The 16,895-nt window shown below is 45.3% G+C and overlaps 1 protein-coding gene across 9 annotated transcripts in view; it reads left to right on the forward strand.

Moving 5' to 3' along the window:
- The window catches only part of Kif13a (kinesin family member 13A), a 179,182-nt gene that overhangs the window by 140,887 nt on the left and 21,400 nt on the right, over window positions 1-16,895 (forward strand). For 7 of the 9 annotated variants that reach the window (XM_085831124.1, XM_085831120.1, XM_085831121.1 and 4 more), the window contains exons 24-32: window positions 2,000-2,132; window positions 3,237-3,383; window positions 7,467-7,505; window positions 9,142-9,241; window positions 10,997-11,123; window positions 12,745-12,800; window positions 14,605-14,729; window positions 15,366-15,542; window positions 16,728-16,820. In XM_085831124.1, the coding sequence (XP_085687250.1) occupies window positions 2,000-2,132; window positions 3,237-3,383; window positions 7,467-7,505; window positions 9,142-9,241; window positions 10,997-11,123; window positions 12,745-12,800; window positions 14,605-14,729; window positions 15,366-15,542; window positions 16,728-16,820 (997 nt within the window). The remainder of the gene's footprint in view (window positions 1-1,999; window positions 2,133-3,236; window positions 3,384-7,466; window positions 7,506-9,141; window positions 9,242-10,996; window positions 11,124-12,744; window positions 12,801-14,604; window positions 14,730-15,365; window positions 15,543-16,727; window positions 16,821-16,895) is intronic. The other 2 variants (XM_085831119.1, XM_085831123.1) reach the window with 1 other exon arrangement.

Consider the following 16,895-nt stretch of genomic DNA (forward strand, 5'->3'; position numbering starts at 1 on the left):
TGTGTCTATGTATCTGTTTGTGTGTGTCTGTGTGTGTGTCTTTGCATCCCAGTGTGTGTCTGTGTACTCACAGGTAGAGGTCAAAGGATACCTTGCAGGAGTCTGTTACCAACTTCTACCATGTGGTTCCCAGGACTTGAATTCAGGTTATCTGGGTTGAAGGCACACCTCTTTACCTACAGGGCTATCTGGTTGACCCAAATCACAAATTTAAATGCGAAGCAAAACCCTATAAAACTGGCAGAAGAAAATAGGATATCTTTTTTTTGTTGGTTTTTTTGTTTTGTTTTGTTTTGTTTTTTACGAGACAGGGTTTCTCTGTGTAGCCCTGGCTGTCCTGGAACTCACTCTGTAGACCAGGCTGGCCTCGAACTCAGAGATCCACCTGCCTCTGCCTGCCTCCCGAATGCTGGAATTAAAGGCGTGTGTGTGTGTGTGTGTGTGTGTGTGTGTGTGTGTATACATACATCTTTTGTTTGTTTTTGGTTGGTTGGTTTTTTTTGTTTTTTTTTGTTTTTGTTTTTGTTTTTTTTTTGAGACATGATTTGGCTATCTTTTGAGTTGGCCTCATTCATGGCAGTCTCCTGCCTCAACCTCCCAAGTTTAAAGTTATGGGTATGAACCAACATGCCCTGAGTTTTTGTCATCGTGGTTGTTTTAAGCAAGTGCTCAAAACTTGACCCATTTGGCCTCAGACTTGGAATGCCCCTGCCTCAGCTAGTACTAGGATTACTGGCATACACCATGCTTCCTTTACAGCTTTGAGATCATCTCAGGTTCTCAGGCCATGATAGCAAGAGTTAAGGAAAACTTCCATGTAGAACTTAGTCTACATTAAACGCACAGTATAAAAATAAACAAGCAACCACAAGATAAGATTCCTAATGTCTTTATCTTTTTTATAGCATTTCTAGAGACTGAGCGTAGGTCTTTCCGCATGCAAGGCAAGGGCTCTCCCATCAATCCCCAGCTCCAGCCCTAAAATGGGCTGTTTCATATAAAGTTGATCATTTGCCTCTTCTGGGACCCAGCAATGCACACCTAGGTGCTTACTGGAGAGAGATGAAGATTTAAGTCCACAAATAGTGTTCATGGCAACTTTACCAGTATATCCAGTGTCCCAGGAAGCCCAGGTATCTTTCAGCAGATGAGTAAGAAAATTACTAGATTATTCATCCAAGAACATATTAGTCAAATTTTAAAAATAAAAAAATTGGTCCGGTAGTGGTGGTGATGCAGTGCATGACTTTGATCCCAACACTCGGGAGGCAGAGGCAGTGGATCTCTGTGAGTTCAAGGCCAGCCTAGTCTGTAGAATGAGTTCTAGGACAGCCAGGGCTATACAGAGAAACTGTCTTGAAAAACCAAGATAGATAGATGGATGGGTGGGTAGATGGATGGATGGATGGATGGATAGATAGACAGACAGACAGACAGAAAGACAGATAGACGTATGCCATCTGTTTGTCTATCTGTCTGTCTATCTATCTATCTATCTATCTATCTATTGGGCTAAGCATATGGGGCCCTGCATAGTGGCTTATGCCTTTATGAGTCACAGCATTCAGGAAACAGGCAACAGATAACTGTGAGTTCAAGGCAAGCTAAGGCTATCTAGAGAGACCCTGTCAGAAAAAGAAAGAACCATTCATCCATTGTGTCATGCAATATAAACCAGACTCAAGAGTCCATACCACATGGTTTTGTTTTTAGGACATTTTAAAACAGGCAGAGCTAACTTGAGTTTGCCAAAGCCCCTGGGATTCTACACCCAATCTGTGTCCGTCACTTAAATGTAAGGTCTGGTTTAGTTAAATAGCCTAAGAATCCATACCACAGGGTCTCTCGAGTGTGAAACCAGGAAGTAACCTGCGAGGCATCCCTGGCACAGCGCCTCCCTCTCAGTACGTGCTCAGTACGTGCTCAGTGGTTGGGTTTGTGACTGTTGTTCGTGGTGCCCCTGGATGATACATTGCTTGCTGGGATGTGGTTTCTGCAGGTGGAATGAAGTGACCCGGAGAATAGAGGTGTGGATCTCCATTCTGGAGCTGAACGAGCTCGGGGATTATGCCGCTGTGGAGCTTCACCAGGCGAAAGACGTCAACACCGGCGGCGTCTTCCAACTCAGACAGGTATGAAGTTTGTCTGAGGGTTTCCACTGCAGTGAAGGGACACCATAACCAAGGCAGCTCCTACAAAGGCGAACAATTCATTGGTGCTGGCTTACAGTTCCAGAGGTTCAGTCCATTATCATCGTGGCAGTGTGTGGGCAGACATGATGCTGGGGAAGCCAAGAGTTCTACGTCCTACATACTGATCTGAAGGCAGCCAGGAGGAGCCTGTGTCACACTGGCCATGACCTCAAAACCCCGCCTCCACAATGACACATTTCCTCTAACAAGGCCACACTTCCTATTCGTGTCACTTCCCATGGGCTAAGCATATTCAAAGTACCAAGAAGTATTTCTTGGGTTTTTTTTGTTTTTCTTTACTTTTTTTTTTTAAGATTTATTTATTTTATGTATGTGAGTACACTATAGCAGTACCAATGGTTGTGAGCCTTCATATGGTTGTTGGGAATTGAATTTTTAGGACCTCTGCTCTCTCTGGTCGGCCTGCTCACTCAGTCCCTGCTTGTTCTGGCCCAGAGATTTATTTATTATTATACATACATACACTGTAGCTGTCTTCTGACATACCAGAACAGGGCGTTAGATCTCATTACAAGTGGTTGTAAACCACCATGTGGTTGCTGGGATTTGAACTCAGGACTTCTGGAAGAGCAGTCAGTGCTCTTACCCACTGAGCCATCTCGCCAGCCCCCTGTTTATTTTTTTTTATTAGATATTTTCCTTATTTACGTTTCAAATGTTATCCACCACGAAGTCTTTTAATGGTTTGTTTTTCATGTCTCTTCTCTACTCCACTCTTTTTTTGTTGTTTTGGTCTGGTTTGGTTTTTTATGGTTTTTCAAGACAGGGTTTTTCTATATAGCTTTGGCTGTTCTGGAACTCACTCAGTAGACCTGGCTGGCCTCGAAATCAGAAATCCACCTGCCTCTGCCTCCCGAGTGTTGGGATTAAAGGCGTACGCCACCATGCCCGGCTCTACTCCACTCTTAGAGTTCCTGAGAATACCCTAATTATTTGTATGTCTGTTCTCAAACCATTTCCCCTTGTTTCCTTCCTCTGTCCCCATCCCTATTCCTGGCATCTTCTCTGCCTTCACCTCTGCAGGGTCACTCCCGTAGAGTGCAGGTCACAGTGAAACCTGTACAGCACTCAGGGACACTGCCACTCATGGTTGAAGCCATCCTATCAGTATCCATTGGCTGCGTGACCGCCAGGTCCACAAAGCTGCAGAGAGGGCTGGACAGTTACCAGGTAAGACACGGGTCTGAAGTACTATGTACCGGAGTCTGTCTGGGGGTGTAGCTTGCTTGGAGAGTGCTTACCGAGCTGGAATCTATACCCAGTATTTTAGAAATTGTTATATTTTTTTTAATTTTAAAAAAGATCAAGGGATTACAGCGATGGCTCATTGGTTAAGAATGCATACTGCTCTTACAGAGGACCCAAACTCAATTCTCAACACCTATGCTAGATAGCCCATAACCACCTGTAACTCCAGCTCCTGTGGGGTCTAACACCTTCTGGCCTCCAAGGGCTCCTGCACATACATACACGTATCTACACTCAGACATATATACATACACATGTTTAAAAATACAATATATCAATTAGAAAATGAATAATTAAAATCAGTGCAGACAAAAATTGATGTACAATAGAAATCCTATTTGGGTGGACAAGAACCTGGACTGTGCACCTTCCTCCGGGTCTTATCTCCAACTGTTGTGTTTCCCTGGATAGAATGCTGTGTTTGACTAGAGTGGTTAGTAAGGTTCACTTCTCAGCACTCTAGTGGTCACCTGCTTTGAGCTGCTTCCATTTTAGACCCTGCCCAGAATATGTGAATGTTACCGCTGCCCCAATCCTCTTGCACTGGTACCAGAAAATTGTTCCTGTATACCATCACATTAAACCAATCTTACTGCTCTCTTTTTGTTACTATAAAAACTATGCACGGGGGCTGGAGATATGGCTCAGCGGTTGAAAGCACCGGCTGCTATTCCAGAGGTCCTGAGTTCAATTCCCAGCAACCACATGGTTGCTCGCAACCATCTGTAATTGGATCCGATGCCCTTTTCTGGTCTGTCTGAAGACAGCTTCAGTGTACTCATATAGATAAAATAAATAAATCTTTAAAAAAAAATAACCCTAGGCACATGATCCCTTTGCCCGTTAAATCTCCATCTCTGAAGTCCATTGTTCTCATTAAGAAATGAAAAGATGCTGGGTATGGTGTGACGTGCCTGTCATCCCAGCACTTGGAACGTGGAGGTTCCTTCTCAACTGCAGCTACATAGTTTGGGGCTAGCCTGAGCTACATGAGATACTGGAGGGTGGGCAGTGCAGAAAGCTAGTCTGTATTTATCCCAGGAGAATAAACTCTTTCTACTATGGTTTGGACAAATGTATGGGATCCAAAGGACTGGGCACAATTGGACTGGGGTCCCCTCTTGTCACACGTGATAAAGAACATCTCTCTGACTTGCAAGAAAATATCTCTCTCTGTTTTTCTAAGGAGTCTGGGTACCAGCTCAGCCGATCCTGACAAAAGGTTATCTTCTACTATGGTTTCTCTTTGGTTTTGTGGTTGGTGTTGGGACAGATTTTCTGAGAGCTGGAGATCATTCAGAGTCCTGGGGCTTTGTTAGACTCTGCCCTCTTCCCTTTCTACCAAACATCTCTGCAGCTCAGGGTCTAATGCGCCCTTCAGATAGAACAAAGGATGAGGAGATGGGGTCGGGGGTCTGAGGCACTTCTCTACCAAGCTTGTGTGTTTATAGCCTATGAGTAAGGAATTAAACTGTGCTTATCCATGCTCTAGGGCATAGCCAGTCCCTCCCAGAGCCAGTGACTCCTAGAGTGGCCACAGGAGTGGGTAGTTGGGTTGAGCACAAGACTCAGAGTCAGGAGACCCAGGTCCTCCATCCTCTTCCTGGTTCACTTAAACACCGAATTCTTCCTTGTCTAAAATGATGACGTGGACTCTATTTCTCAGAGTTTCTTCCTGCAGTAAAACTGTGGCTCCGTCCACCTCCAGTGTCAGATAAAACATGGAGTTCAGGTAACTTAAGCTTTGACTTCCACAAAGAAAACCATCAGCTTTGCTAAACTGTCCCGATTTCGAGAGTTTTATAAGAATTCTTTGCAGTTTTTAAATTATTTCACATTAAGTGTATGGCTGTTCTGATTATGTGTGTGTCTGTGCAGCACGGTGTGCCTGGTGCCCTTGGAAGCCAGAAAAAGATTCTTGAATCACCTTTTGAATGCTGAGAATCAAACCTGGGTCCTCTGGAAGAACAACCAGTGTTCTTAACCACTGAGCCATGTCTCTAGCCCTTGTTTATAGTTTTAAAAATAGCTTTACCTATTGAGTTAAAACTGATTTAGGGTGGGGATGGTGGAGGGAGCTGGGCATAGTGGTGTACACCTCTGGAGAGCAGAAGCATTCAGATTTCTCATGTAAATTCAAGGCTGGCCTGGTCTACACATTGAATTCCAGGCAAGCTGGGGGGATGTAGAGAGGCCCTGTCTTAAAAAATAAACAACAACAAAAGAACTGATGTTTTGTTAAAAATGTGGATTTGAAAGAATGAACTGTAGCCCCGGTGCTGCAGGTATCTTAAGAGCATCCTTTCCTAGGCTGGATGGTAAGACACATGCTTATGATAAACATGTGTGAGATCCTGGCCTCAGTCCTCCGCACCTCAAGAGAAAAGCTGGTGTTAGTCACACAGAATCAAGCTGTGGTCATGTTCCTTCCCTTACCATGTTCAAGGTCATATCTAGAGACTGCCGTGGGCTCCGTACTTTACGAGCTTGCTTGCTGAAGCCACTGCACTGTACAACAATGTTGTTGCCTGAAAGCTCAGGCTAGGTTTGGGCTGATGAAATTAGCTTTTTAGTCTAAAATGTGATGCTAGGTTATAGTTATCTGTTCTTTGGCACAAAGAAAATCAGTCCATGATAAATTCTTTCAGCCTTCAGCTACCTCTTAATACATTCATCTTGGAACTGCTAGTGATAATATAACATACTTTAAAAGACATATATTCTGAAGTGTGCATGGGAAAATGACTGTTACTACATTTTAATGACTCTAATATTTTCTCATGCCACTAAAAAAAAAAGGTTGTTATAAGTTTAAATAAAAGATTTCACTGGGCATAGCAAAACATTCCTGTTATCCCAGAATTTGGAAGACAGAGGCAAGGGGACCAGTGTGTAAGTTCAAGGCTAACCTGGTCTACATAGTAAGTTCCAGTCCAACCAAGGCTGCATAGTGAGACCCAGTCTCTAATGTGATGATAATAATGATGAAGAGGAAGAGGGGAGGAAGGGGAAGAAGAAGGAAGAGGAGGAGGAGGAGCAGCAGCAGCAATCATCATCATCATCATCCAGGATTTCTGTAGTTTCCTTTCTAAGGAAAATTGTCTCTACCCAAACTCTTGGTTTCAGCTTGGTTCTTTATCTTGCCTAATGTTTTTACCAAAATTGTTACTTTGGTTAATTATTGTGAAAGTCAGCCATGCCTTTGGGGCAGTTGTGGTCCAGCCACCATGGACACTGATAGCAGGTACATTCCAGTGGCTTAGCTGCCCCTGCAGGCACCAGCATAGAACATTGTGTGCCCTTAGTCTCAGATCCCCAGGCATTCCTGTGGCAACTTCATCCCTGAGTGATGGACTCCAAGGAATGGCTGCTGGGGATGGAGACTAGAGTCCCAGCTTCTGTCCTGAGTGGCCACCAACTGTAAGAACCTTGGATTCACTGTTTCATCCTGTAGGGTCTCAGTGAGAAGAGAATCTCTAAGTGGGCACAGTAGGTTTTCTGTCTTGCTAAGATCATCCCAAACTTCACCCATGACAGCCTGCCTGGAATACATGTCACCCATGACAGCAGCACAAGGGCTGGCCCAGTGAAGTCACTTTCAATCCTTTTTTAAGAGAATTTTCTTTTAAAATATTTGTTTTCCTTACTTTAAAAAAAAAAAATTCTTAGGGTGTTAAAAATGATTCAGTGGGAAAGGCACTTGCTTCCAAGCTCACAACCTGAGTGTGAGCCCACACAGAACCCACACTTACAGACAGACAGACAGACACACAGGGACAGACAGATAACAGAAGACAGACTGAGAGAGAGACATAAAGACAGACAGACACAGAGACAGACAGACAGACAGAGGAATTTAATCCTTCCTAATCTTTTGGGATTCAGTGAAATGCTTTATGGTGCTAATGTTGTGTGAGGCCTCCACTGTAATGTGTTAAATTATTCTCCCCGTGCTGTTTGAGAGAACGAAATGCATGTCCTTTCTGTTTATGTTTTCCCCACCAGAGAGATGAGGAGGACGGCGGTGATATGGATAGTTATCAGGTATTGCCACCGCCGTCAATCCCGTGCATGGGGCACAGCTCTCGCTAATCATCAGCCTTCGCAAAGCAGAGGCCAGGGAGGTGGGGACAGGGCCACAGAGTGAGAGCGTGGGGTTTCTCACTTGCTTTTGGTTTGCTTCGTATGTGATCAAGGACACAATATTATTCTCCCGATTTTCCAGTTCCAAATCTGTAAGCAGATGCTGCACTGTTCACTCTGCCGGTGGCTCCAGTGCCCAGCTAGTAGAGCCTTGCCGAGCGAGACTGTATGGCTGTATTACAATGAATGACCTCAAAAAGCACACTGCTTCCTGTTCACAGCCTTCTGGTCCACTCTTGTCTGTCCTCCATAAAGTCCACTTTGCCTCTCCCTTCTGGAAGATGAACGTTACTCTGAATGCCATTTGACCTTTAAAAAGCACTTTTATTGGGCACCAGGCTTGGAGACTACGTACAGACCTTCGTTTTGTTTTATTAACCAGTTTCCCCTCGTTGGGGTCAAGCTTAGTTCACCATGTTGAGAGTTTAAATAGCAGCTTTCTCTTGTTGGACGTGGAGAAGAGGTGGGTGAGCAGATGTGACATAGATAATATACCCAGTCAGCTTCAGCTAGCCCGGCAACCACAGAGGATGGTGGGGAAGTGGTCAAAGCAGTTGGCTGAGAGATGAAAGTTTCAGGCATGATTTCCCAGTCTTTGTACTGCTTTCCCACTCGGGTGGAAAGAACAGGTTCTCGGTGAGCCTTCCTGTGTGCCGGCTGTGGGGACTCTGCAGGCACGGCTTCTGAGTTCCGTCTGTCTCCTCTTACTATCAGGATGTCCTCCTTAGAGTTAGGCCAAGGAGAATCAGGGATAAACTGATGAGTTTTTCCTTCCCTACTTAAAATTTTACTAAAAAAATGGCTGAAAGTGGACAAAACCAGACCTTGCAGGGAGAAGGTCAGCATCCTCTCGGGTCTCAGCTGTGCCACCAACTAACACCTTCCAGCTTTGGGCATGCTTCCTGCCGTGTTCACAGTGCAGTCCGGCAGCTGCTTCTGGGATCTCTTCTAGCATGGCTTCATGCATGGGAGGTATTTGATTATCCTTGTGGTGACGGTTGGCTGTGAAATCTTTGTAGCGAGTTCTGAAGGTTTTCTGCTGACCTCATTGCCTTTTGGGGGGGGGGGAAATCATGTATTAATAATAAGGCTATTGAACTGTGAACTCCATAAATGCCTGTCACTCCCTACCTACCATTTGATGTTCTGCGCTTTGGGCTTTGCTTATGGTATCCTGCTTGAAATCACACGTCTTTCAGTGAATTGCTACCATACAAATGCACACCGGCATGGCTGTGCATACACATAGCAAAAAATCATCCCGCAGTGTAAGTCTTCCTGTTTTAGCTTCCTTTGAGCCTGTCTTGTCTTCCAGTGTAACTTCTGAAGATCCAGGGACTCTGGTTTCTGGGTACCAGCATCCTTGGTCAGCATGGAACATTGAACCTCTGCTTTTTCACATATCAATTAATCACTGTGACATTCAATGGCTTTTCCTAATGAAAAGTTCCCCAATCTATTTAAATGTCTTCTTTAAACAAAACAAGCCATCATCTTCATGTTCTATAGAGAAAAAAATCTTCCCTCTTGTTGTCAGGAAGAAGACTTGAATTGTGTAAGAGAGAGATGGTCCGATGCACTCATTAAACGACGGGAATACTTAGACGAACAGATCAAAAAAGTCAGCAATAAAAAAGGTATGTGATGGGGTTCACAAGATGGCTCAGCAGGTGACGGGGCTTGCCACCAAGCCTGGCAACAGGAGTTCAATCCCCAGAGCCCAACTGGTAGAAGGTGGGAACTGACTCATAGCCTATCATGTGCACATGTGCTATGATGTGCTTGTCCCATCCCCCACACTAAATAAATGTAAAAAAAAAAAAAAAAATATATATATATATATATATATATATGGGAATAAACTCTTCCAGGAGTAGGGTTTTTTCAGTATTTTATAGTAGCCAAGAGGAAGAAAAAAAATGAAAAAAGAATCCTTGTGAGCCAAGTGTGTGGTAGCTTATTCCTTTAATCCCAGCTTTTTGGGAGACAGAGGCAGGTAGATCTCTGTGAGCTGAAGGTGATCCTGGTCTCCATAGTGAGTTCCAAACCAGCCAAGGCTGCATAATGAAACCCCTGTCTTCAATGAATGAATGACCAAGCCAACCTTGTGCTCTGGCTTTGATTTCATGGTCACTCATGGTATCAATTCATGTGCATGCTGCTCCATGTCATGTCGATAAAATTCTCCTTGGAAAACCATTCTTAGCTCAGTGAGTGGCATATAGTTATATTTGTGTGCCTTGTCCACTGATGAAAATTCAGTGAGTGTACCTAGGTGTCTTAGTCAGGGTTTCTATTCCTGGACAAAACATCATGACCAAGAAGCAAGTTGGGGAGGAAAGGGTTTATTCAGTTTACACTTCCACATTGCTGTTCATCACCAAGGAAGTCAGGACTGGAACTCAAGCAGGTCAGGAAGCAGGAGCTGATGCAGAGGCCATGGAGGGATGTTCTTTACTGGCTTGCTTCCCCTGGCTTGCTCAGCCTGCTCTCTTATAGAACCCAAGACTACCAGCCCAGAGATGGTCCCACCCACAAGGGGCCTTTCCCCTTGATCACTAATTGAGAAAATGCCTTATAGGTGGATCTCATGTAGGCATTTCCCCAACTGAAACTCCTTTCTCTATGATAACTCCAGCCTGTATCAAGTTGACACAAAACTAGCCAGTACACTAGGCAACCCCAGAATTGAGTTAGGAGCATGAAGGTTTAAAAACGTATCCAGTAAATCCTTTTCACGATGAACATGAAGGAAAATAAGAGTTTTACAGAGCGAGGTATCTGAGACTTTGAAATCGTCTATCTTTGTAACATGGCCACACCACACCCAGTAATGAACTGGGACATTCTAGCAAGTGTGTAAAGTAGATATGGTGTGTATTTCTATCCCCCCCCCACCTCAGATACAGCTCAAGTAACCCCCTACACACATACATTTATACACAGAGACACATATACACACACCCAATTTCAACACACACATCCACACACACTCTCACTCACACATAACACTCACATACACAGACGCATTAACACACACCCGCATTCAACACACACAAATATACACACACAGACACACATACTCTCACTCACACATAACACTCACATACACAGACACACACTCACACAGATACACTCACACATATATACACACATACATATACACACACACTCACACTTACGCACCTCCTCGTCACTGCCCCTGTTCTGTGCATTTCTTCTGACCTCTGCTCCCTGGAGCTGGTGCCCCATCCTATCTCAGGCTTTCTTCTGGAACATGATAGACATATAAACCATTCCAGACATCCCAGAGTGAAAATCTAGCTGTGTTAAATGTGGCAGTTGCCCTTTCTCTTGCTGGCTGTTAGTCATGATCTCCTGTCACTCTACAGAGAAAACAGAAGATGACATGGAGCGGGAAGCCAGGCTGGTGGAGCAGTGGGTGGGGCTGACAGAGGAGAGGAATGCTGTGCTGGTGCCCGCCCCTGGCAGCGGAATCCCCGGGGCACCTGCTGACTGGTAAGGCCGCCCACCCTTCTCTGTGCAGGGCTGGCAGGGTGCTGGGCATTGCCTGTGACCAGAGCGTGCAGATAGCTTTTCAGGATCAACTAGCTGCAGCTGAGGGAAGGGCCGCCCTTCTCCAGATGACTCTTCTCTTTATAACTTCTCTGTCTCGGGGAACTCCTTCCAAAGGCCACCTGACTGGGAATAAAGTTCCATCTACATTCCCCTGTTCTTTTGCATAAACAACTTGGATCCTGTGTCCTACCTCTAGACTGAGAAGGAGGTGTCAGGACATACCAGAAGAACACAGGAAATCCATCCTGTTTGCCCTGGCCTGTGCTTAATGTGACAGTGACCAGTATTAATGTGACAGTGCGATGTTTCTCCTGCTTCCTAAGCCTGGGACACTTTTCCAGTTCCTCAGGCTGTGGTGACCCCAACCATAACATTATCTCATTGCTACTTCATGACTGTAGTTTTGCTACGGTTAAGGATCGTAAGGTGGGTGTTTTTGGAGATAGAGGTTTGCCATGGGGGTCGAGACCCACGGGTTGAGAACCACTGCTATAGAGTAAGCACTGAAGCATGATGGGATAGGTCAGTGACCTGAGCACCCAGCCAGTACTTGGTCTGCTCCTAAGAAACAGCCTGTTGTCTGTCCTCCAGTCTAGAATGAAACACATGGCCTGGCTATAGTGTCCAGCTTCAGCCCTTGTTTGTTTCGAGTGGGTACGGAGTTAGGGTCTCGCATATCCCCTGTAGCCTCAAACTTGATAGGTAACCAAGGATGGCCTTAAACCTCTGATCCCTCTGCCTCCACCTCCCAAGGGCTGGAGTTGTGGGTATTCACCACCACACCCATTTTATACGGCTCTGGAGATTTCATCCAGGGCTCTGTGCGAGCTAGGCCAGTCCTCTGCCAACTTAGCCGCGGCCTCTTAGTTGTGTTTCCCAGACTCCTTTCTGCCTTTAATCCTGATATGTAAGGGGGGCTGTTTGTGTACTGTCGTGAGACTTAGAGAGAATACATAAAGAGGTTTGCTCACTTCATATAGCATGTATATTATAGTGCATATTGTACATCTACAGTACCTCTCGTGCATACTTATTTAATGGTAGCTAATTCTCATTCTCACAGCAGAATCATGCCCTAAACAGTCACTTATATAATATAGGGATGGCAACCTTATCCCTTACTTGATGCCCTGTCTTTCTGTTGGAGGTGGGCTCTACAGGTTCCCTCTCCCCACTGTAGGGCATCTCATCTAAGGTCCCTCCCTTTGAGTCTTGAGAGTCTCTCACCTCCCAGGTCTCTGGTATATTCTGAAGGATTCTCTCACCTCCTACTTCCCAAAGTTGCCGGTTCCCATTCTTTTTGCAGGCCCTCAGGGCTTCAGTCCTTTTCCTCCACCCAATACCTGATCATGTCCCCTCTTCCTCTCCCTGTTCCCTTACCCATCCAGGTCCCTCTCTCCCTCCCACCTTGTGATTGCCTTGTTCTCCCTCCCAAGTGGAACTGAGGTGTCCTCACTTGGGCCCTTCGGCTTGTTAACTTTTTTGGGTTCTGTGGACTTTATTAATCAGCAGAATACATAACACACTTATTCTTACGATTAAATTTTGCTGTTGAATTTAGGGTCCCACCTCCTGGCATGGAAACACACATCCCAGTTCTCTTCCTGGATCTGAACGGTAAGTAGACAGGCACTCACCCATCCCACGATTGTCGAACTCAGCTAAGATCGTTGTCTCCTCAGACTTGGGGTATTTTGGTGCATAAATTGCTTTGGCAGCTACTGATAAGACAAACTAGGTGACAGTGTGGCTTTGGTCACATGTATCAGCATGGCACATGGTTACATGTTCACATGCTCACACGAAGCAGCCAGGACTTTGAAAACAGGAACACAAAGCGTGTGGTCTGATATATCACTGATATATCATATTTAACCAGAGATTCTGTATCATGCTTGACAAGGGCTAAGGGATTGCATGTCTGCCTAGTGCCCTCAGCCCTCAACCCCCAGCAGTTTAGGGACCATAAATGACCGTGCTCTCACCTTGAACTGAGCGTATAGCTCAATAATGAATCACTAGCCCAGCATACATAAGCCCATAAGTTCAGACTATTCTCCACCACCACGCCATACAGTTTTGAGGTCTGGCATCCTCCAAGCTACTTGAGAAGCCAAGACAAAGAAGATAAAAGCTTCAGGCCAGCCAGGGTAACTTAGAATCTGTCTCACAGTAAAAGTGTCTGTGTTTATGTGTGGGGGTGGGGTCCAGTGTAGCTCCGCAGGTAGAAGCACGTGCACAGGAGCCCGACTACCTGAGCTTGACCCCAGATGTTGCCCAGCAGGAGAGAACTAACTTCCAAGAGCTGTCCATGAGCCTGCAAGTAGAAAGTAGCCTTCGTGTAAATAAATAAGCTCTTAAAGGGACAGGTTAGGTATTTAGCTTGGTGGTAGAGCAGTTGCCTAGTGGGCTCAGCCTCCAAGGCTGAGAGGGTAACAGTTGCTCTTGAATGTGGCAGGGGCAGTGGTCTTCAGGGTGCGTTAGAAGCGAAGTCCAGCCTGTATGAACTCTTAGGTAGAATTTACAGGTGGGAAAGAAAGCAGGCATGGTAGCACCCACTTTTAATCCCAGCACTCAGGAGGCAGAGGGAGGTGGATCTCTAGCAGTTTGAGGCCTGCCTGGTCTGCATAGTGAATTCCAGGATTGCATAGACCTTGTCACAAAAATAAATGGATGGATAGATGATAGATAGATAGATAGATAGATAGATAGATAGGTGCATTTAATATGAGTTTAAGTAAGACAGTAAACTTAATATTTGAAACTAGAAAAAAAATCTACATGTTTAGGGAATGTATTTGGGTAGTTCGAGGGTAATAAGACTACACATGGAAGATGCTCTATCTTATAGGGAGCTCCCAAGGGAACTTTTTGACTAATGTGGTTGTATTTTAAAACAATAATAGCTATTGAGAATCTTTGAGAATCTATTTCAGTTTCAGGATATGAAATAAAAGAATAGACAAAACCATGAGTATGCTTTGTCTACCTTATGTGTATCTCGAGGCTGAGGTGGAGTTCAGTGATGGAGCGTCTTTAACCTGCATAAGTTTGAATTCAGTCTCTGAACCATCACAATTATATAAATCATAGTGTGTGAAGTAAAGGGGGTGGGGCAGGGGCTAGAAGAAGAAATCTCAAGGTAGGATGTGGAAGAGAGGGTACTGGACTACATGTCACGTGACATGTCATGTGACATGACAGGAGGAGGCGGGGAGGGGGAACCAATAAGCAGGCTCACGGGATAAAATGCTATCATGAAACCCATTGATTTTTAGGCTGATTTTTTTTTCAACTAATAAAAAAACAATAAAGTACAACGTGGAAAAATAAATTTAAAAGGCATATTTTCCAATGTCACTATTGCTTAAAAGCTGAGTTTCTTTGCTCTGTTTTCATCCCGTGCCTTGACCTTGGTCAGCGGATGACCTCAGTGCCAATGAGCAGCTGGTGGGCCCCCATGCGTCCGGTGTGAACTCCATCCTGCCCAAGGAACACGGCAGTCAGTTTTTCTACCTGCCCATCATAAAGCACAGTGATGACGAGGTAACTTACCCTGGGCTCTCTCGGGGTCTTCACATGAGCGCAGGAGCCCCACCAGCCTGATAAACAGCTGTGGTCAGCTCTGGGAGAAGGGGATGCAGGGCATTGAACAAATACCACCATTCCAAAGAGACAAAGGAAGACATCTGTTTGACAACAGCAAGTAGGGCTGTCTTAGTCAGGGTTTCTATTCCTGCACAGACATCGTGACCAAGAAGCAAGTTGGGGAGGAAAGGGTTTATTCGGCTTACACTTCCATATTGCTGTTCATCACCAAGGAAGTCAGGACTGGAACTCAAGCAGGTCAGGAAGCAGGAGCTGATGCAGAGGCCATGGAGGGATGTTCTTTATTGGCTTGCTTCCCCTGGTTTGCTCAGCCTGCTCTCTTATAGAACCAAGTCTACTAGCCCAGGGATGGTCCCACCCACAAGGGGCCTTTCCCCCTTGATCACTAATTGGGAAAATGCCTTACAGTTGGATCTCATGGAGGCATTTCCTCAACTGAAGCTCCCTTTTCTGTGATAACTCCAGCTGTGTCAAGTTGACACAAAACTAGCCAGTACAAGGGTTGATTGTCTTTCTCTGGGATGTCCACCTGAGGAGGCTTACTTCTGTCCCCCAACTTTCTGCTACTCCAAGGTTTCAGCCACAGCCTCGTGGGACTCCTCTGTGCACGACTCTCTTCACCTGAATCGGGTCACACCACAGAATGAAAGGGTCTACCTGATTGTGAAGACGACCGTGCAGCTCAGCCACCCGGCCGCCATGGAGTTAGTGCTGCGGAAGCGGATCGCTGCCAATATTTATAACAAGCAGGTAGTGATGGGACTGACTGGCCATACAGCATCCAAGGGCACAGTCTGTCTCCTCTGTCACGTCATGTTTTGTAACCTTGGTAGACAGCAGTGACCATGGTGGCCAGATGTAGACCGCAGAAGGAAACGCTAGCCCCAGACTCTAATCTTATCACATTCACTGGTTGGGATATCCAGTCTTTGGGGCTCAGCAGTTAAGAGCCCTCGCTGCCCATGTAGAGAATTTGCTTCCCAGCACCCGTGTCAGGTGACTTACATCCAGCTCCAGGGGCTCTGACGGCCCCTTCTGTCCTCCTCAGGTACTCCACCCATGTGCACACACTCACACATAGACAGACACACATACAAATAAAATGAACCTTTTCTTGAAAAAGAACTACAATATTTGCAGGCAGCAGCTATAGCTAACTGTACTGGTAGCAGCTGCTATGAGAGGCCCAGTCATGTCAATGGCAAGGCAGATTTCTATTGCTTTGCCAAACTCCACGATAGAGGCGCTGTCTACAAAACTGACCTCTCAGTGTCCTTCACACTGTCCTAGGACAGCTGAATAAAGTGCCCCTGAGTGCTGGGACGAAAGGTGTGCATCACTACACCAAGTGGGGACAAGGTGTTTTAAAAGAGAGGTTTATCACTTTTATATATCTTTTTTGCACTTGGGTACTGTGAGGCCTGTGTGTGGAGGTCAGAGGTCAGTAGGCACCTCCCACAATGTGGGTCCCAGGGATCAAACTCCCGATGCCTCTATTCACACAGCCATCTTGCCAACCAGAGTCGGATTTCTAGGTTTAATGTTTGGTTTAGTTTGTTTGTTTGTTTGTTTGTTTGTTTGTTTTCTTCCCTTTTCTTTTTCTTTTCTTTATTTAGTAAGTTACTTGAGACAGGGTCTCATTCAGTAGCGCAGCCTTGGCCTCAAGCCAGTACATTCAGTGTGTGACCTGATGAGCTTTGAAATGGAAAAAGCATCCTCCTGCCTCAACCTCTCACATCCTGGGATTTTTAGATGTGAACCACCATGCCCAGCTTTTTTAAGTTCAGGGGTTTTGTTTTTTGCTTTTTTCTGTTTTGTTGAAAATATCTATTCTATTTGAATAATTTATAATACTTTTCCAGTTTGCAGAATATGAAGTATTCGTCTTAGATTTGTCACACAGTTTAACCCAGCTTGCCTTTCCTTTTCTACCAGAGTTTCACCCAGAGTTTGAAGAGACGAATATCACTGATCAATATATGTTACTCCTGCGGCGTGACCTATGAGATAGTATCCAATATCCCAAAGGTAACACCTGCTGCTGTTTCAGATGCCAGTGTGCCAGTGTAAGGGGAGCGGCAGCTCTCAATGCTTTGAGAGCAT

The sequence above is a fragment of the Mus caroli genome, unplaced genomic scaffold (assembly GCF_978045245.1).
Source record: "Mus caroli unplaced genomic scaffold, Mus_caroli_1 scaffold_15, whole genome shotgun sequence".
In the NCBI taxonomy this organism is placed as follows: domain Eukaryota; kingdom Metazoa; phylum Chordata; class Mammalia; order Rodentia; family Muridae; genus Mus; species Mus caroli.